Source organism: Amblyraja radiata, chromosome 6 (assembly GCF_010909765.2).
Source record: "Amblyraja radiata isolate CabotCenter1 chromosome 6, sAmbRad1.1.pri, whole genome shotgun sequence".
Taxonomy (NCBI): domain Eukaryota; kingdom Metazoa; phylum Chordata; class Chondrichthyes; order Rajiformes; family Rajidae; genus Amblyraja; species Amblyraja radiata.
Window position 1 is genome coordinate 92758005 of NC_045961.1, and position 21443 is coordinate 92779447.

A 21443-nucleotide genomic window follows, 5' to 3' on the forward strand; every position below is an offset into this window, starting at 1 on the left:
TATAACCATTTCCACTCTTAAAACAGTAGCACAATCAAAAAACAAAATATTCTTCTATTTTACTTTAGCCATCCAATTTGTAGTAGTTCTTTAGACAAGGCATACTGATGGTTTTGTGCTCCCATCTGCTTCCATTGATACGGTAACATCAAATCAAATACTCAACCAAATCCTTTGATTGATCGAATCAGAAATGAGAGTTCATCAGACCACATTCTTTAATCCCAGAAATGTTAGTTTTAGAAATAAGTCTTCTATATGTGTATGCTACAAGTAGAAAGCAGAAACCAGAGTAACTCAAGCAGGTCAGAAATATAAATTTAAATATCCCCAACATGTCTATACATATTTTCCCAAAAATAATATTTATAGAAAGTACTCAATAGACCAATACATTTAAACAGAAAGTCTTCCTTTTATTCCTTTTATGTCCTCTAGAATCCCAGAATCCCAAAATGCCTTACTGCCGATAAACAGCAATTAAGTGTAAGAAATGCTATAGCTCGTTCAGACACCCCGAGATACCACAACAAATGTAATAATGAGCAAGAAGGAATTGCAGATGCTGGTTTAAATCGAAGATAGACACAAAAAGCTGGAGTAACTGAGGAACGGTCTCGACCCGAAACGCCACCCATTCCTTCTCTCCAGAGATGCTGCCTGTCCCGCTGAATTAGTCCAGCTTTGTGTCTAAATGTCATAATATGACCACCCAATATTAATCCTTCTGCCAAGAATAGCAAAACCACAGCCCTTCAAAATCATGCCTCAATTTGTTTTCCATTCATCTGGTGCAGATCTGGACTCAATTTAACATCTTACCTGAACGAGAGATGGTATATCACTTCCTCAATACTACAATCTTGCTATTTAGGGAATGCAGTGTAGGTTCTCAAGGTTAATTCCCTGGATGACAGGTGGTCATATGTTTATAGAATGGAGCGGCTGGGCTTGTATACTCTGAAATTTAGAAGGATGAGAGGATATCTCATTGAAACATAAGATTAAGGGATTGGACAAGCTAGAGGCCTGATATTTGGCAAGTCCAGAATGAGGGGCCACAGTTTAAGAATAAGGTGTAGGCTATTTAGAACGGAGATGAGGAAAAACGTTTTCACCCAGAGAATTGTGAATCTGTGGAATTCTCTGCCTCAGAAGGCAGTGGAGGCCAATTCTCTGGATGCTTTCAAGAGAGAGTTAGATAGATCTCTTAAAGATAGAAGAGTCAAGGGATATGGTGAGAAGGCAGGAACGGGGTACTGATTGCAGATGATCAGCCATAATAACATTGAATAGCAGTGCTGGCTCGAAGGGCTGAATGGCCTACTCCTGCACCTATTGTCTATACCATGGCTATCTGGACTACCCTGCTTCCTGCAAGGACTCTATCCCCTACTTCCTATTCCTCCGTCTACGCCGCATCTTCATCCAGGATGAGGTGTTCTAAACCAGGGCATCGGAGATGTCCTCATTCTTTCCCTCTTCGGCCACAGATGAAGCTCTCACCAGGGTCTCCTCTATATCCGGCAGCTCCGCTCCCACTTCCCATCCCCCGACTCGTAACAAGGGCAGAGTCCCCCTTGTCCTTACCTTCCACCATACCAGCCGTCACATACAACATATAATCCTCCAACATTTTTGCCATCTCCAACGGGATCCCACCACTGGCCAAATCTTCCCATCTCCTCCCCTTTTTCTTTCCGCAGAGACAGTTCCCTCCGTAACTCCCTGGTCAATTCGTTCCTTCCCACCCAAACAACCCCTCCCCTGGTACTTTCCCTGGCAGCTGCAGAAAATGCTACACTTGTCACTTTACCTCCCCCCTCGACTCCATCCAAGGGCCCAAGCAGTCTTTCCAGGTGAGGCAGAGGTTCACCTGCATCTCCTCCAACCTCATCTATTGCATCCGCTGTTCCAGGTGTCAACTGCTCCACATCGGTGAGACCAACCGCAGGCTTGGAGATCGCTTTGCCCAACACCTCCGCCCAGTTTGCAATAACCAACCTGACCCAAGCAAGCTGGACGTCAGTTTTTTAATGACAGAAAATGTGGCAGCATAAGTGCAGGAGGAAAGCATTGTAAGGAATGTGACTATTCTTCAACCTCAAACCTGAAGTGCTACTTGAGACTTCCAAAACTAAAATTGCACACCTTAAGAAAAATGACATTCCTTACTACATAAACCAGGGACAAACAATACACAGTTTTGTTTTAAGCATTAAACAAGCTGAAAAAGGCTAATGAGGTAGAACAAACACAATTTTACTCAGCAATTATCAGCACCGGAGTGCTAGCTGCTGACATCATATACCTAGTCTTCCACTCCCAAAGAGCAATAACCTGCCGCAAATGGAACAGCAGGGTAAATCAGAAGCATAAAGCTCATTGTTTGGTCATTAAGAATATTCTGTATTTTAAGTTTAGAACATTTATTTAGATACTACAAATGGACATAAATAAATTATTATAAAGGCTTTGGTAACATTATAACAGCCGACTACCGAGTACACCGGATGTTTTACTCTAACATGGCAATTCTAAATGATTAAGATGACACTTAAAAAGGCATTAAAATAAGCATTCAGCAAAGAAAGTATAGGCAATTATTTAAAATGACAACGTTAATGATAAATAGTGACTTTCAGCCAGACCCAAAAAAGCATTAAGGAATTATGTTCCATAAAACTCAAAAAGATTTGTACATTAAAAACTTGAAAACAAAGTAATAGTTGAAAACAACTCAATCTAAAAAAAGGGACATGTAGAAACCTCACTCCTCTAAAACTGAGATCATCAATATCTGCTTTAATCCGAAACATGCCCAGAGATAAATTTGGCAGTCATCCCAAGTGCCTTTCGGTAGTTAAGAACATTAACTATAAAATGAGAATGGCCATCTGGCCCATAAAATCTACTGGTACCAGAGACTATTAAAAACTAAAATCTATCATATGCAAAAGGCAATTTATGCAGGAAATATTTAATTCCCTCGAGATTATCAAGCAAAACATCAGAATAAGTTGGACTAGTTCATCTTCACACTGGGCTACAAGATCCAAGCAGCCATGATGCTAGTTTTACATTCAATTATATGTCAATACCAGTTTCCATCATGTGGGTTATCATTCCCAGATGTTCAATTAACAATTCTTTCAAGGAAGTAATCAGCAGCTCTACTTGGTTAGGTCAAGGGTCTATTCCTGAATTCCATTGGATTACAATTCTTCAGACATTAAAATTAATGCTCATAAGGCTGTTCAAATAGTCTGTTCTTAGCTCCATTACAAATCTCAAAGTTCTAAAGAAATGGATTATATAGCCTCTTAATTTGTATCAAACAGAAAGTCCGTTTTGAAAGTCCCTTTTGAAATTTAAGGCTTAGCATCATACCGATGTCCTATTTAATTTACAAATTTCATTCAAGATGCGCTGTCAAACATTTTTCACAAACTATGCGCTCCAAATTAAAATATTTAGATTTAAACAGACTGAAATGTTTACATTTACTAATCATTTCCCCTTGATTGAAATTTATCACACTCAGCTCCTTTCGCAAATATTAAAAGGCACTGCAAGTTTATATTTTAATAAAAATCTTCTTAATTGAGCATTGGCCAAGCATAAGACAATGGGGGGGGGGGGGGGGGGGGGAATGGTTAGGAGTCATCTGTGGAAAAATAGGCTGGGATATGAAGAAGTGGCAAAATTCTCCACACTCAAGTTCATGACGAAGCCAGTGAGCACTGACAAAAATCATTCCTATGGTGGAAGACAAAGTGTTAACCAGTATCAAAGCTATTTCATGCTGGTGCAACAATGTGGAAACTTAACAATGTAGAAAATAGCAGGAGGCCATTAGGCCTTCCTCTATCATTTGGCACTATCATGGCAGATCGTACCTGTCCTGGCTTTCTCCCTAGCTATCTTTAATATTAAGGAATATATCTATGTACTCCTTGAAAACATTGAATGAAATGGCCACTTTTGTCTTCTGCGATAGAGAATGTCTCTATTACAGCCCCCAGTGGGTTGAAGAAACCCTTCCTGATCTCAGTTCTAAATGGCATATTCAAGATCGCAGGACTGTGATTTGCCATAGCAAGTCTATTCCCAACAAGAACATCCTTCCTCACCCAAGGAAACCAAAATTCACAGACATCTTTAAATGGGGCCTCATCAAGGCAATGTACAGCTGCAGCAAAAATATTCGTGCCCTTCTACCCAAATCTTCTTGCAATGAAGGTTAATATTTGCCTTCCTAACTGCTTCCAACACCCACATGCATGCTTTCAGGTATACAAGGAAAGTCTTGGCCCTCAACATACAAATATAAAACCAAGACTGCAGATATTAAAAATTCTAAATAAAACAGAAAATGCTGGAAACAATCAGCAGATTGGAAAATGTGTGAAAAGAGTAACCGTTATCTTAAAGGTGAAGAGTCTTCATCTTGCTGCACCTTTCCTTTTCCCCCCCAAACACCAGTCAGATAATAATCCATCAGTCTGAAGAAGGGTCCCGACCCAAAACGTCACCCATTCCTTCTGTCCAGAGATGCTGCCTGAACCGCTGAGTTACTCCAACATTTTGTGTCTACATTTGTTTTAAACCAGCATCTGCAGTTCTTTCCTACACAATAATTAATCTATCTGATTTTACAAAAAGTAAATAACGACAGTTATCCATGTTAAACCGCATCTGCCATGAATTTGCGCACTCACCCAATTTATCTAAAGCACATTGCTTTGCTTTCTCTTCCACTGCTCCCATTTCCTCTCCTGTCAATTTATAAGCCATCTGCAAAACTGGGAGATACTTAGATCACTGGTATATAGACCACCAATATATATTGCAATTAGTGAGAGAAATGGGTGTGCATGGGTTGGGGAGGCACAGGAAAGAGAGGGGGTACGGGGATATTACTCATCCCTGCGACAGCTCCCTAGTCGTTGCCGTGACATGGAAAATCCCATTATATTGACAGGTAATATCAATTAGTTTCAAAATTGCACGTAAAATAGCTGTGTAGCAAGCTTAAAGAAATAATTAAAAATAAAAATAAAATATTCCCAACGTTTATGGAAATTATGCCACATTGAACTGGCTACAAGAGTCCCTTCTGGCAATACCCTTTTTAAAAGGTTTAATAATTGAAACAGCTCATTTTGGATCATTTCATCGGCGAGACCAAGCATAGACTAGGCAACCATTTTGCTAAACCCTTGCTCTCTGTCCACTAGGAACTGCTGGATCTCCCTGTTAATCATTTTCACTCCCTTTTCCATTCCCATGCTGATCTTTCTATCCTTGGTCTCCTCTATCAACAGAGACCAGCCGCACAGACTGGTGGAACAGCACCTCATATTTTGCTTGGATGGCTCACAACCCAACACTATGAACATTGAATTCTCAATTTTAAGTAATATCCCCATACTCCCTCTTTCCTGTGCCTCTGCACCCGAGTGCACACCCATTTCTCCCATTATTTCCCACCTCTCCCTCCCCAGTCACCATGCTCCTTTCCCCTCCTTGTATACTCAACTCATTGACTTTCATTTCTCTTTTATAGCCCCCCCCCCCATCTTTTCTCTCAGCTATCCCTTTACAGCTCTATTCCTCCCTCCGGCTTTACAATTCACTCCGCTTCTCACTTTATCTCACACCCATCTCATTTACACCTCTAGCCTTTGTTATTTACTCCACTCAGCTGCCAATCAACTCCACCCCCCACCTGTATCCAGCTCTCACTTGGAATGTTTTAGTTTTTCAGATGCAGCATGAAAACGGCCCTTTGACCCACTGAATCCACACCAACAATTGATCATCTGCTTACTAGCCCCATATTATCCCACTTTCGCATTTTAAGCACCGAGGGCCATTTAGAACCATAGAAAATAGGTGCAGGGGTAGGCCATTCGGCCCTTCGAGCCTTTACAGAAGACAATTGTCCTACAAACCCGCACGCTTCTGGAATGTGGAAGAAAATTCCGGAGCACACGGAGAAAACCCACACAATCACAGGGAGAACTTACAAACTCGATACAGACAGCACGCATAGTCAGGGTCGAACCCAAGTCTCAGTGAGGCAGCTTTACTGCTATACCACTGTGCCACCCCAGGCTTTATCCTGATCCCCAGCTCACTTTTCCAGCTTTCTCTCCTTACTACAAACATTCTGAAGAAGGGCTCCACCTCGAAACATCACATGTCGATTCCTTCCACAGATGCAGCCTGCCCGCTGAATTCCTTCAGCACCGTGTTTTGCTCAAGATTCCAGCATCTGCAAGGGTTCCTTGTATCTCCATCCCCTAACCCTGCCGGATGCTCAACCATTGTTCATTTTGTAGTCTTCAGAGATTTAACTACATTAATTTCCTTTTCCTATTAAAGTACTCCTCTCTTCCCCCCCCCCCCCCCCCCCCCCCACCCCCCACCCCACCTTCCAACACGAGTTCATGCCCAATCCTATCAATACCAATACAGTCTGTCCTGCACATTGAGCTTGAGCAGTCCCAATTCACCTCTTATTAAGCCCTTCACTGAGCAAATAAGAAAGTGTAGATATTTCAAATAGTTGACTTTTTCATAGTTCATATACTGGTTTCAGAAAAGTATAATGCTATTTTTCAGCAGTTTGTTTAAAAATAACCCAATTTCAGTCATGGAAAAGTCAGTTATGCCATTTGTGTGTAAAACATAGCTTTAATAAAAAAACAATTTCAGCAAGTTTTTTGCAGAAGAATCCAAACTCAGCAGAATTTACAACCCGTTAAGTGAAAATCAAGTTCAACGTTATATAAATGACAAAGGAAAGTACAAATACCGCATTAACTGCCTACGCTTTTAGTTTCCAACCTGCCTAGTTTTGAAACATGCCCAAAGGTTGACAGGAAGCCACACAAATTCTTATCAAGATTTAAACTGAGAATGATAACTTCTATTTGCAAGCAAAAGGCGTCATCACTCAAACCATTCAAGTTGTGTTTGGCTGCGGCTCAAAATTCTGTCCAGACCCGTTCACTCACATCCTGCGATTCAGTCATGTCTCCTTTTATTTCTCCTCCTTTATGAACCGAAATCCATGTCTTGTCCTGTTCTCAGAGAAATACCCATCAGTTAGGGCCAACCAACACACACTGCTCCTTCAGCAAATGAACCATTCCAGAAGATGCCCAGACATTATTTCTTTTCCTTTATTTCTGCCTCATCAAGATGTTCTACAAATAGTTTTAGTACATTTTCTACATCTAGCAACTACTTTAATTTAATTTGCTAAATTGATCAGCCACTCAAGACAAAAATCAATCCCTCACTTTTTCCCTGTATACCAGATTCGAGTTCAATACTGTACAATAAACAGGGTTAATATGTAATCCAAACTCTATTAACCGGACGTTTACCCGCTGTGTTGTAAAGGAAATTTATCCCATTGTGCATTCCTACTGGTCTGAACGCACTTAAAGTTACCACTCACAGCACAGTATCACATTTATCTGCCAGATTTTAATAATCATAGATTTAAAAGATTGTTGCGTGTGAAAAGCTTGTTTTTTTGCATGCTATCTGATCAAATACAATACATAAATACAATCAAGCCAAGCCAATTCACTATAGGTAGAACAAAGGGGAAGATATAGATCACAGAATATAGCTCGCAGCCTAGTATCGCACCACTTCCAGATCTGCAATGGTGTATAGGTGAAGTTTACGGAAGGACTGCTCAGAAGCTTGGTAACAGAGGGGAAGAAATTGTTCCCGAGCGTGGGGTGTGCAATTTATTCTAAAGTATTCCGCAATAATACTTTTTCTTCACTTCAGCTTCCAGTCTCTCTCTCCAAAAGAATTCATTCCAAATCAAATCTGTGAGATGACTCTTCCACCCCTCCCCAATTTATCTCCTTCGTTTTAAACCCTGTATCCCCTAATTCCTACCAGATTACTAAAATAACCATGACTGAAGTCATTGATAGCTCCTTTGATTCTGGCACTGCCTCATGAGTCAATAAATTGTCATCTCAAAAAATTTGGATCATGTTTTACTCTGACTTTACTTTTCTCTCCGGACACTCAAAAAATGTCAAAAACTTCCTAGCTTTGAAGCAATACCTGCCAAATTCCAACAATGACACCCTTCTACCTCATGGCTACAAGCTGTGTATCCAACATTGTGAATGATAAATTATTAATCCCACTAGCATCTCCAAAGATCCAGTAAGTTTGGTGAAAAGGATTTGAGGGAAGAGGTTGCACAACTCTGCCAGGTTGCCATTTTATCAGTCATCTCTCTGCTGTTGATTTCTGATACTCGTTTAACATTTGATAAGAATAAGCCCCTACTGTTACTAGACTGCTGAACCTTTTAAAAATAAGAGCACATAATGTATTCAAACTCTTACGAAACCCAATTCTGGAGTCTTGTTTTCATACTCACTCCTTTAAAATATCTAAAATATTAAGCACCGCCTCTCATCCCACCTGTTACAGTCAAACATCTGTCTCATTTCCTTATTCGTGGAAGATCGGTTTCTCAGTTTTACTGATAACATTCAGTTCTATATCTCCACTGCTTACCCTTAAACCCACAACCACCTGTGTTGCCAATGCCCCATTCTGAATCACTAAAGCTTCCTTCAACTACCGCAAATATTATGTGCATTAAACATACAGAAAGGGCTGAAGATAACGACTTCCCACACCACCCAGTCCCTGAAGCCAGTCAAGATGATGCAAAAGCATGATGTTTACATGCTGAACTTTAAACCCCATATCCTGTGCAGTTAGTGTATTTTTGTATCTGCACGCTGTACATGCCACTTTTATTTCAGCACACAAGTTCCTCTTCACCAATGCTGGCTGCATAAGAGAGAATATTTTGTGCTATATCCTTGCAACTTTCCTTTATTCTCCATAGATTCCAATTGTCCAAAACTTAGCTGCTGTTGCAAAAGTAACCAAACCAAAGATCAATATTTTAATTAGCCTTTAGCCGAAGAGGATCTGAAATCAGGAGAGGATGTTTCAATTGCACAGACTGTTGATCAGGTGCCGTAGGAAGTACTACCTTCAGTTTTGGACAACACAATTGCAAAGATTAACTTGGAAGTAATGAAGCTTCAGGAAAGGGTCAATTGCTCCACTTAAGTAGTCTTTATTTTAGACTTTAGAGATATCTAGCATGGAAACAGGCCCTTCTGCCAACGTCCACGCAGACCAGTGATTACCCCATACACCAGCACTATCCTGCACACAAGGTACAATTTACAATTTTACCAAAGCCAATTAACCTACAAACCTGTGTTTTTGGAGTGTGGGAGGAAACCAGACCGCCTAGAGCAGGAGTTCCCAACGTTTTTGTCCTGTTTACCCCAGGCAATTTTAATAGCACATAAGAATGTTATTTCACTTATTTATGAACTAATGATAAACAGATACTGGTTTACCAGAACCAAACACAGTTAGTCAATGAGAAAAAAATATGCACAAATCCAGAATCGACAAATTTACGGGTAAATTTACCCCAGGTTGGGAACCCTTGACCTAGAGAAACCCCCCTCGGTCACAGGGAGAAGGTACAAACACCATACAGACAGCACCCATAGTCAGGATTGAACCTGGGTCTTCGGTGCTTTAAGCCAGTCACGGGGTCTCAAAGAAAAGGTGAAAAAATGGATAACAAAAATTAGGGGCAATGAAATCTGGAAATTCCTTGTGAACTTTGATTGAACCAGCCCTAATTTGACAAGACCCTAATTTGTACTCCAGGGCAGCTCCCAGGCTCTGGAACTCCCTCCCCCAACTGATCCGCAATTCTGAGTCCCTCACCATCTCCCAGTCCCGCCTCAAGACCCATCTCTTCACCTCTGCCTATCCTTAGCCCCACGTCCCCCTCCCTTTTCATCTGTGCTTGAATTGTTGCTCATTTTTTGGTTTGTTTTATTTTGTTTTTGTTTTTGTTTTTTGCCTTGCCTTGTAAAGCGACTTTGAGTCCCTGAAAAGCGCTATATAAATTCAATTTATTATTATTATTAGTAATGCATTATAATACAGATGTTTCTCACTTGCCTCGAGTCACGGGGTCTCAAAGAAAAGGTGAAAAAATGGATAACAAATATTTGGGGCAATGAAATCTGGAAATTCCTTGTGAACTTTGATTGAACCAGCCCTAATTTGTACTTCAGTATACAAGAATATATTTGCACCATACATGTCCGATTCATCCAGCATATTTCTTCAAGTACAATTATTCACCTCACAATACAACAACCTGTTCTACATCCTCACTCTTCCCAGAGGAGATATCATCTTTCTGTAGAATCTAATAAATATGATCCTCATACTTCCCACATCTGTGCATGTGATGTACTGGTTTTACATGAACATAACCCTACATTGTATTTTTTTAGGCAAGAAGGAACTGCAGATGCTGGTTTAAACCGAAGATAGACACAAAAAGCTGGAGTAACTCAGCGGGACAGGCAGCATCTCTGGAGAGAAGGAATGGGTGACGTTTCGGGTCGAGACCCTTCTTCAGACTGGTTAGGGATAAGGGAAACGAGAGATATAGACAGCGATGTGGAGAAATAAAGAACAGTGAATTAAAGATATGCAAAAAAAGTAACAATGATAAAAGGAATCAGGCCATAGTAAGCAGCTTGTACGGTGAAAACAAGAAGCTAGTGCGACTTGGGTGGGGGAGGGATAGAGAGAGGAAGAATTCCGGGGCTACCTGAAGTGAGAGAAATCAATATTCATACCACTGGGCTGTAAGCTGCCCAAGCAAAATATGAGATGCTGTTCCTCCAATTTGCGTTTAACCTCACTCTGACAATGGAGGAGGCCTAGGACATAAAGGTCAGTGTAGGAATGGGAAGAAGAATTAATGTGTCCAGAAAATAGGAGATCAGGTTGGTTCAAGCAGGCTGAGCGAAGGTGTTCCGCGAAACGATCGCCCAGTCTGCGTTGGGTCTCACCAAGATACAAGAGTACACATCTTGAACAACGGATACAGTAGATGAGGTTGTAATACATGCAAGTGAACCTCTGCCTAAACTGAAAGGACGGTCGGGGTCCCTGGACAGAGTCAAGGGAGGAGGTATAGCGTCAGGTGTTACATCGTCTGTGGTTGCAGGGGAGGGTACCTGGGGAGAGGGTGGGAAGGGATGAGTTAACCAGGGAGTTGCGGAGGGAACGGTCTCTGCGGAAGGCGGAAAGGGGTGGAGATGGGAAAATGTGGCTAGTGGTGGGATCCCGTTGGTGGCGGAAAATTTGGAGGATTGTCTGTTGGGTGGATGGCAAGGACAAGGGGGACTCTGAATCTGTTGCGACTAGGGGGATGGGGAGCAAGGGCGGAGTTGCGGGGTACCGAGGAGACACGAGTGAGGGCCTCATCTATGATGGGAGAGGGGAACCCCCCGTTCCCTAAAGAAAGAGGACTTCTCGGATGCTCCAGTATGGAACAACTCATCTTGGACGCAGATGCGCATAGCTGGGACCCATGCGGATGCCTTGGACTTGGAGGAAATGGGAGGAGTCAAATAAGTTGTTGAGGGTGGGGACCAGCTCCGCTAGGCAGAGTAGAGTGTTGGTGGAGGGAAATTGGATGGTTCTGCAATCGAGGAAGAAACGGAGGGCTTTAAGGCCTTCCTGGTGGGCGATGGAGGTGATGGGGATGGAGTTACTGAACGTTCATAGTAAAGATGAGGGAGTGGGAGCTCAGAAAGCGGAAGTCATTAAAGAGATGAAGGGCATGTGAAGTATCTTGGACATAGGTCGGGAGAGATTGGACCCGGGGGTGATAGGATGGAGTCGAGGTAGGGACAGGAGCAGGCAGAAACAATGGGTCTGCCAGGGCAGTTGTGTTTGTGGATTTTGGAGAGAAGGTAAAAACAGGCTGTGCGGGACTGGGAAATGATAAAGTTGGAGACTGTTGAAGGCAGACAGCCAGAAGTGATGAAATCAGTGATGGTGTTTGAGATTAAGGCCTGGTGCTCATCTGTGGGATCATGGTCCAAGGATAAGTAGGAGGACGTGTCTGAGAGTTGTCGCCTGGCCTCAGCCTGGTAGAGGTCAGCGTGCCACACTACCACGGCACCTCCTTTGTCGGCGGGTTTGATCAGGTCAGGGTGGAGCGGAGGGAGGGCTGTACGTTCAGAGGGGGTGAGGTTGGAGTAGGTAAGGAGAGTGGAAAAGTTGACACAGTTGATGTCATGCTGGCAGTTGGAAATAAAGAGGTCGAGAGAGGGTAGAAGGCTGTTTGGGGCAAGTCCAAGAGGAGGGGGACAGGTGGAGATGGGAGAAGGGGTCATCACTGGTGGAGCAACGACTCCTTCCCACAGAAAAAGGCACGGAGGCGGAGGAAGAAAAGCTCTATGCCATTTTTATGATTCTTGATTAGATCAGCCTTGTCTATAATTCTGAATATCCATGTACTTTGATCTTGCGTTGGAAAGTGAGGAGTTTCAACTGCATATTAATATTATAGACATCAACTATTTTCACAGACCTCCTTAAGCAAGAGATCAAAAACAGACAATATTCTGAAGCCTAAACAGTCTTGCACAATGATAAAATAGCAAGCATTGTCTCATCATAAATTGTGCCATGTTAGAGCTAGAATTTTTTTTGTTTTGCCACAGCTACTGTCATAAACCTTTAGAGAGTGATTTTACTTTCACCATTTATTCATTTGTCGCAGATTTTTTTAAATGCACAAGTTACTTTCATTTCCCTTTTTCAATTCTTCCAAACCAGCAAATGCGTCTGCTTATTCATACAAGAACTTTTACACAGTAGCAAAGAGAATCTATTCTCAGGTATACAGGTCATCAGATTCTAGTAAATAGTTAAAGACTGATTTGTAAATGCCTATTATAGTCACCAAGGGAAAATGAATTAGAAACAGATTCAGTTTCAGCTTAGATCAACTGGGCTGGTGGAAAGAGGAAATGCAGCACTAACTATGTACTCTAGCATCCCACTTAACAATACCAACACATCCAACTAAATGTGATCTTCTTTAGTTCAAACTGGTTCAAGGTACAACACATAGTGAGGTCAGGAAAATCAGATTTGCTTTTGAAATTTATTGGATCCCATTCACAATGTAAAAAATATTTGAACTTGGGACTGTGGTGCAGCGGTAGAGTTTCTGCCTTGCAGAGCCAGAGACCAGGGTTCGATCCTGACTACAGATGCTGGCTGTACGGAGTTTGTACATTTGCCCAGTGACCTCCGTGGATTTCTTTCCCCCAGGAGCTCCGGTTTCCTCCCAATGGCTTGGTGAAATTGTAAATTGTCCCTTTTGTGTGTAGAATAGTGTTAGTGTGCTTGGAACGCTGGTCGGCGTGAACTCAGTGGGCCGAAGGACCTGTTTCCGTTCTGTACATCTAAACTAAACACATCCAGATTCCAGCATCTGCAGTCTGTGTCTCCAATAACATGTTTAGCTCTCAGACCATTGTACTACCTAATGCTGGATCCATCTCATTTGCATATAACCAACCAAGCTTTATCTCACAGCATGGATCAATCTCCACGTGTACTCTAACATTATCTAACTCGTCAACGCACCATGTTTTCACAAATGACCTTGTTAGATTATTTACTCAACATCAATTGACAGATAGACTAAAGCTTCCTCTTGCTGTACACAGCATAAAACCAAGCCCGAATCAGGTTCTTCAGATTCTTATCAAAGCTTGACATCCAGGCTTCAGTTTACTGAATTCTTGTGAAGCCCTTCAAATCTTATCCATGCTCTTTGTTACCTTTATTATTCCCCCATACATTCTACTGCTGAAGCAGCCACACTTTTATTGTATTTCAACTCCATGATCATCCTCTCAAATGTCTCCCAACACAAAAACCAATACTCCCAAACTTTTATTGTTTTCATTCGATTCTGCCAGTCGTGGCATTCCCATTAAGTTTTATCTCCAAAACCCGTGTACAATAACATGATTGTTATTGTAGTCAGCCAGTCAGTTCTATGGTGTAGAAACAGGCCCTTCGGCCCACCACATCTATGCCAACAATCTAAATATCACTGCCTGCATTAATTCCATATTTCTCAATGTCTTGCTCATTCGAGCACCTGTCCAGGAGCCCCTTAAACATTGTTATTGATCTTGCCTCCTCCAACAGCTCATTCCAAAGACAAATGGTTCAGCAAGGCATGCTTTTGAGAAGCCAATTTAGAGTCTGATAACATCATGGAAGACGTTTTGTTGAATCTGGTGGTACATGTTTTCAAACCTTTGTATCTCCACACAACAGGAGAGGAGAGATGAGAAGAGAGAATGACAGGGGTGTTTGTGGTCTTTTATCAAGTCAGCGGCTTTCTTGGCTCAGCGTGAAGTATGGAGTCAATAGAGAAAGGGGAAAAAAAGGAGTGCTGGACTTCGCTGTGCTCACAACACTCCACAATTTCTTGCAATCTTGAGAAGAACAGTTGCTATACCAAGCTGAAATGCAGTGCAACAGGATATTTTCCAGAATGCATTTGTGGAAATTGGCATGGGTTATTGGATTCATGATGCATTTCCTTGGCCTTAGGAAGTAGAAGGATTGGTGATATTCACACCTAGGAATTTGATGTTCTCAACCACCTCCACTTCAGCATCATTGACTGAGTGAGTACTCATTATATAAAAAATGTGAAATTAACTTTCCTGCTGAAATGGAGGTGACCAGTCAAAATGGAAAGGCAGAGGTAAGGATGGCTAGTTCCAGATCATGAGCTTCCAACACAGCATTTAATTCTTGTATGATATTAATGCAATTCAAACTTCCTGATAACATACAAACACCCTTCCACTTCCTCCTCCCACATCTCTCCCCCCCCCCCCCCATCTCAAATCACCACCTTGTCACAATAATCCATTTTGTCTAATAATGCACAAGGGCAAAGCAATAAATTATAGGTGCGTTGGTATACTATGGACTGCAGTCTCTCAGATGTCAACAGCATTTTAACTCAAGCTCAGAGGAAGGCCCATGCAAATTGGTTAGGCTAAATTAAAGAGATCCCCATTAATTTAGCTGTCAACAAAATAAAATGCAGAAGGGATGGAAAGTTGTTAAAAACAGCAATCTTATATAGAAAGTTAATGTCAAAATATTTTGGTTTGTAAAGCATGATAAATACTTAACCGATTGAAAGAAATACTAATAAATGAAATATCACTATTTTTACCGGTTGATCAGGCTCCACCTTACATAGAAACATAGAAAATAGGTGCAGGAGTAGGCCATTCGGCCCTTCGAGCCTGCACCGCCATTCAATATGATCATGGCTGATCATCCAACTCAGTATCCTGTACCTGCCTTCTCTCCATACCCCCTGATCCCTTTAGCCACAAGGGCCACATCTAACTCCCTCTTAAATATAGCCAATGAACTGGCCTCAACTACCTTCTGCGGGAGAGAATTCCACAGATTCACCACTCTCTGTGTGAAAAAAGTTTTCCTCATCTCGGTCCTAAAAGATTTCCCCTTTATCCTTAAACTGTGACCCCTTGTTCTGGACTTCCCCAACATCAGGAACAATCTTCCTGCATCTAGCCTGTCCAACCCCTTAAGAATTTTGTACGTTTCTATAAGATCCCCCCTCAATCTTCTAAATTCTAGCGAGTACAAACCGAGTCTATCCAGTCTTTCTTCATATGAAAGTCCTGACATCCCAGAAATCAGTCTGGTGAACCTTCTCTGTACTCCCTCTATGGCAAGAATGTCTTTCCTCAGATTAGGAGACATATTAGGAGACATGCTAACATACCATTCGCCTTCTTCACTGCCTGCTGCACCTGCATGCCTACTTTTAATGACTGGTGTACCATGACACCCAGGTCTCGTTGCATCTCCCCCTTTCCTAATCGGCCACCATTCAGATAATAATCTACTTTCCTGTTTTTGCCACCAAAATGGATAACCTCACATTTATCCACATTATACTGCATCTGCCATGCATTTGCCCACTCACCCAGCCGATCCAAGTCACCTTGCAGCCTCCTAGCATCCTCCTCACAGCTAACACTGCCCCCCAGCTTCGTGTCAGCCGCAAACTTGGAGATGTTGCATTCAATTCCCTCGTCCAAATCATTAATATATATCGTAAATAGCTGGGGTCCCAGAACTGAGCCTTGTGGTACCCCACTAGTCACTGCCTGCCATTGTGAAAAGGACCCGTTTACTCCTACTCTTTGCTTCCTGTCTGCCAGCCAGTTCTTTATCCACATCAATACTGAACCCCCAATACCGTATGCTTTAAGTTTGTATACTAATCTCTTATGTGGGACCTTGTCGAAAGCCTTCTGAAAGTCCAGATATAACACATCCACTGGTTCTCCCTTATCCACTCTACTAGTTACATCCTCGAAAAATTCTATAAGATTCGTCAGACATGATTTACCCTTCATAAATCCATGCTGACTTTGTCCAATGATTTCACCACTTTCCAAGCGTGCTGCTATCCCATCTTTAATAACTGATTCTAGCAGTTTCCCCACTACCGACGTTAGACTAACTGGTCTGTAATTCCCCGTTTTCTCTCTCCCTCCCTTTTTAAAAAGGAACCAAGTTCACCACCATACTTCACATTGAATTGAGTGGAATGGCCCGTACTCAGCCACCAACCTAAATGAGTCACCCGACTTTGTACATATGGAGAGGATTGTGCACCAAAGAAGTCAATTCCTGAGTGATGACCAAGTCTGAGACATTCAGGTCAGATGATCCTGACCTGCGAAGGAAATTTAGGAACGACCTTCGCAAAGCCATCAAGGATGTCAGGAGATAATTATAGACCAAGCCAGAGTCCCAGTCTAATCACAGAGATTTGCATGCTATAAAGGGGCACAAAGCAAGTTGGACATAATCGCTGGCAACAATGCATCTCTCCCCAATGTGGTCAAAGGATTCTATGCTTGTCCGAATGGAAGGTCAGTGGAATGATATCACCTGACAACCTGTGTGCACCTGTAAGTAGGGTCACCATTGCAGACATCAGATTGACCTTCCTGACAGTGAACCCACAGAGAGCAACAAGTCCAGATGAGGTCAATGGCCATGTCCCCAGAATCTGCACGGACCTCATGGCAGAGTATTTGTAGTCATCTTTTATCCCTCCCTACTCCCACCTGCATTAAGAAACCCTCCATCATCTCAATGCCAAAGAAAAACAAAGTTGCATGCCTTAACGACTACCATCTGACATCCACCATCATGGAGTGTTTCAAGAGACTGGTTAAAGTTCACCTCATCTCCAGCCACCCAGACAGCTTTGATCCCCTACAAGTAGCCGACTGCCAAAACAGGTCCATGGAAGACGCCATCTCCCCACCCCGACACATTTCCCTGGAACATCTGGATAACTAAGATACCTACATCAGATTCCTATTTATTGACTAGGTCCACCAACAGCACCATGATTCCAACCAAACGCATCCCCAAACTCCTAGACCTAGGACTCAGCTCACCCATCTGCAACTAGTATGTGATTTGAGGACCAGAGGATATAGTTTCAGTTGAAGGAGAAAAGATTTAATAGGAATCTGAGGGGTAACTTTTTCACACAAAGAGTGGTGGGTGTATGGAACAAGCTGCCAGAGGAGGTAGTTGAGGCTGGGATTATCCCAACATTTAAGAAACAGTTACACATGTACATGGATAGGACTCGCTTTGAGGGATATGGACCAAATGGCAGGTGGGACTAGTGTAGCTGGAACACGTTGGCCAGTGTGGGGAAGTTGTGCTGAAGGACCTGTTTCCACACTGTATCACTCTAGTCCCTTAACTTTCTGACCGCAATCAGCAAGGCGACAAAACTTCCTCCACGATAATTCTCAACACCAGCACCTGCAAAAATGGGTTCTCAGTCCCTTAATGTACAACCTGTGCACCCACAACTGTGTGGCCATATTCTGCTCCAATTCCATTAACAAGTTTGCAGATGACACCACTGCAGTGGGCTAGATATCAAACAATGACGAGACAGAGAGCCTAGTAGCATGGTGTCAAGTCAACACCGAAGTTAGCAAAATGAAGGGATTGACCATAGACTTCAGGAAGCAGGGTTGAGTACAAACTGCAGTCAGACACAATGGCGCTAAAGTGGAGATGGTAGAGAGCGTCAAGCTCCTAGGTGTAAATATGATCAACAATTTGCCTTCTTACAGCCACATTGAAGTCACAGCCAAGCAACCACACCAACTCTACTTTCTCAGTAGGCTAAGGAAATTAAGCCGGTCTCCAATGACTCTTATCAATTTCTACATATGCACCAGATTAAGTATCGTATCGAGAAACATCACAGCCTGATATGGCAACTGTTCTGTCTGTCCAGGACTACAAGAAATTGCAGAGTTGTAGACACGACCCGGTCCATCACGCAAAAGCCCCATCCTCCTCCCCCCCCCCCAAATCTATTCCATGTATACTTCACACTACTTCAGGAGAGCAGCCAACATTACTCTGGACTACTCACACCCCAGCCATTCTCTATTCTCTCCTCTCCCATCAGGCAAAGGATACAAATGTTTGAAAGTATGTACTATCAGATTCAAGAACAGCTTCTTCCCCACTGTTGCAGACTCTTGAACATCTCTCTCATATGCTTAGGAACAATTCCCAATCTTCCAATCTACCTCATTGTGGTCCTTACTCTTATTCCGTCTGCATTTTCTCTGTACGCATAACACTATATTCTGCAGTCTGTTTATTTTCTTTTTTTCGCTCCACCCAATGTACCTGGCTGTGTAGGGTATGATTTGCCCGAATAACACGCAAAACAACTTTTTTTTTTGTTATTGTATCACGGCACATGTGACAGTATACCATTAGTGGCATATTTTAGCAAACTCCAGCATTAATTAATCCAGCCAAACTAAAAGTTCTGAACATCAAACTACATTCATTTAACATTTTGTTGTGCATATATGATTATTTTACTTAGTTGGTTTTGATTTTTATGTATATTGGTACAACTAAATGCCTCGCCGAAGAAACCACATCCAAATGTCACTTTAATTAATATCCACAACAAACCATTGCAAATCATGAGGAGAAACTCTAAGGTTCACACTGACAATTTGCGTGGCAAGGCTCAAGTGAAACCAGTTCACGAGAAATTAATGGGGAGGGGGGAAAAAAAAACCCCCAGGTCTTTTTAAACCCCACGTTTGTCCAAGCATGATGTTCCTTCCTCCACTGCCTCGGTTTATTTAAGTCAGCTGCACTAAAGGCCCCAAACACATTTACCCAGAGAGAATGGGCAAATTAAACACTTCCGACTTGTTCGCAGACGCGCTCCTATGGATCTCTCGAAGATGTATTTAAAATAAAACACCATTAGGAACAAAAACCACCTGGTGTGGGTTTATTCCTGTTGTGGCCCCCCAACCCTCTCCCTTTAGGCCGAGCGAAGCCTCGGGCTGGTGTAGACGAGTGGCCGCCGACAGCCGACCCTGCGCGGCCGCTACACCTGGACCTCGTTGGCCTCTTTTAATGAATTAAAACACAAACAAAAAAACATTGAATTGTACAAACGGGTTCAGAGTCCTTCAAGCAATAACGAGGGGCTAAATTTCGATTAGGGGGGGCCCTCATAAACGGGTCGCTCGGATGCTCTACAAAACCCTCTTTCTTTAAAAAAAAAAAACATTCACCGCCTTTTCTTTTCAGCCGAATTCTTATTAAGAAATTAAATTAAAAATCAACCCGGGCTCTGCCTCAGTGAAGCAGATGTGTTGCGTGTATGGGGGAGAGAGGGTTAGTGGTGGCAATTCATTATTATTATTATTATTATTTTTAATTCAACTAACCTTCTGTCGTCCCTTCCGCCAGGCGTAAACAAGCCATAATAAATAGATGAAGGAGTCCCAAAAGCAGCCGTGCCGGCGGGGAGGGAGCAGTGGCGGCGGCGCTCCACCGCGGCTGCTGTCCGGAGCTGTGCGAACCCGCCGCCTTCCACTTCGCCATGCTGCTTCCCGACTGCCTGCTGCTGCTGCTGCTTGCCTGCTTGCCTGCCACTGACTGAGAGAGTGTGGGTATGTATGTGTGTGTGTGGCTGCAGCGAGGGGAAGCGCGACCCCCTCAGCCCGCGTGTTACACACTCACTCACTCACACTGACCGACAAAACTCGCCCTGCCTCTGACTACGCGCCGGTTACCTCCCCCTCTCACTCTTACACACACACACACCCACCAAAGAGGAAATGCACATATGCATCAACACAGAATAATGAACGCACCCCTTCCTTGTATTTCCTCTTGTTTCCACTACAACCAAAGATCCTATAGCAGAGGATCTTTGCTACTACTCTCTATAGATATATTCCACCTCCCTTCTCTTTCACCTTTCTGTTTTACCTCTCTATGTAATTTTTTTTCCACGTCCCTTTCTCACCTCCCTTCTTTCACCTTTCTGCTTTACCTCTCTGTGTAATTTTTTTTCCACGTCCCTTTCCCACTTCACTTCTTTGTTTTACCTCTATACGTAATATTTTTTTCCACGTATCTATCCCACCTCCCTTCTCTTTCACCTTTCTGCTTTACCTCTATATGTATTTTTTTTTTCCACGTCCCTTTCCCACCTCCCTTCTCCTTCACCTTTCTGCTTTACCCCTCTCTCTCTGCCACATCCTCTCTTTTTCTCTCATACAAACTTCTTACCCACGTCGCGGCCCACGGCCCACCCCCCTCTCTCCTTCCCTCCGCCCACTCTCTCTCCCCTCCTTTCTTTAAAAAAGAATGCTAACAAGAAATGTCACCAATTTAAGCAAGGGCTCTGAATCAGAGAGCGAAGAAATACACGAACTAGACACTCCGACGCTATCACCAAGTGACGTTAACTCTTCGCCAACTCAAAAGGCACAGAACTCCGCCCCATAAAATTGACAGACATGAAACTAATCTGCTTCATATAGCTTGTTTCCCTTTCGACACCAATCACAAACTCCCGCCAAAACCACCGCCACAAACAAAATAAGGAGACCACCAATTGGAGGTATGAAATAATACAAACAAGAGAATTTTAAACATTTTTAACCTTTTTAAGGAGTAGGAATGTATCTAAATACAAGGTCAAAATGTGGTAGTATTTAAATATGGACAATGAAACCCATCCATCCTACACACAAACTATTAATACAGAGTTTTTAAAATAAGATAACATGTTCTGATTGCAGGCAACCTCAGGACATCATTAAAGGCTTTACGCCCAATTAATTACATTTTATACACAGTCAATGTTCTTCGGATGTCCATTGGGATTGAGAATGACTTGCTTTACCTCCAGTTATGTGAGTTATTAGATGCTTATTGAGGCCAAAGTGACTACCATAGACTCTTCCACAGATGGGGTAGGAGGTGGCTGATGGGGCAGTTGGATGAATAGTTTGTGTAGTAGGGCACTTCATCTGTCACTTAATGCAGGGCTCGCTGTGTGT

General features: G+C 42.6%; 1 protein-coding gene across 1 annotated transcript in view; it reads right to left on the bottom strand.

The window, feature by feature from the left end:
* Positions 1-20617, bottom strand: part of tmem131 (transmembrane protein 131) — a 181371-nt gene extending 160754 nt beyond the window's left edge. The window contains 2 exon segments of the mRNA XM_033023248.1: positions 19818-20274; positions 20484-20617. Coding sequence (XP_032879139.1) covers positions 19818-19974 — 157 coding nt within the window. The 5' untranslated portion in view covers positions 19975-20274; positions 20484-20617.
* Between the last annotated feature and the right edge of the window lie 826 nt (positions 20618-21443).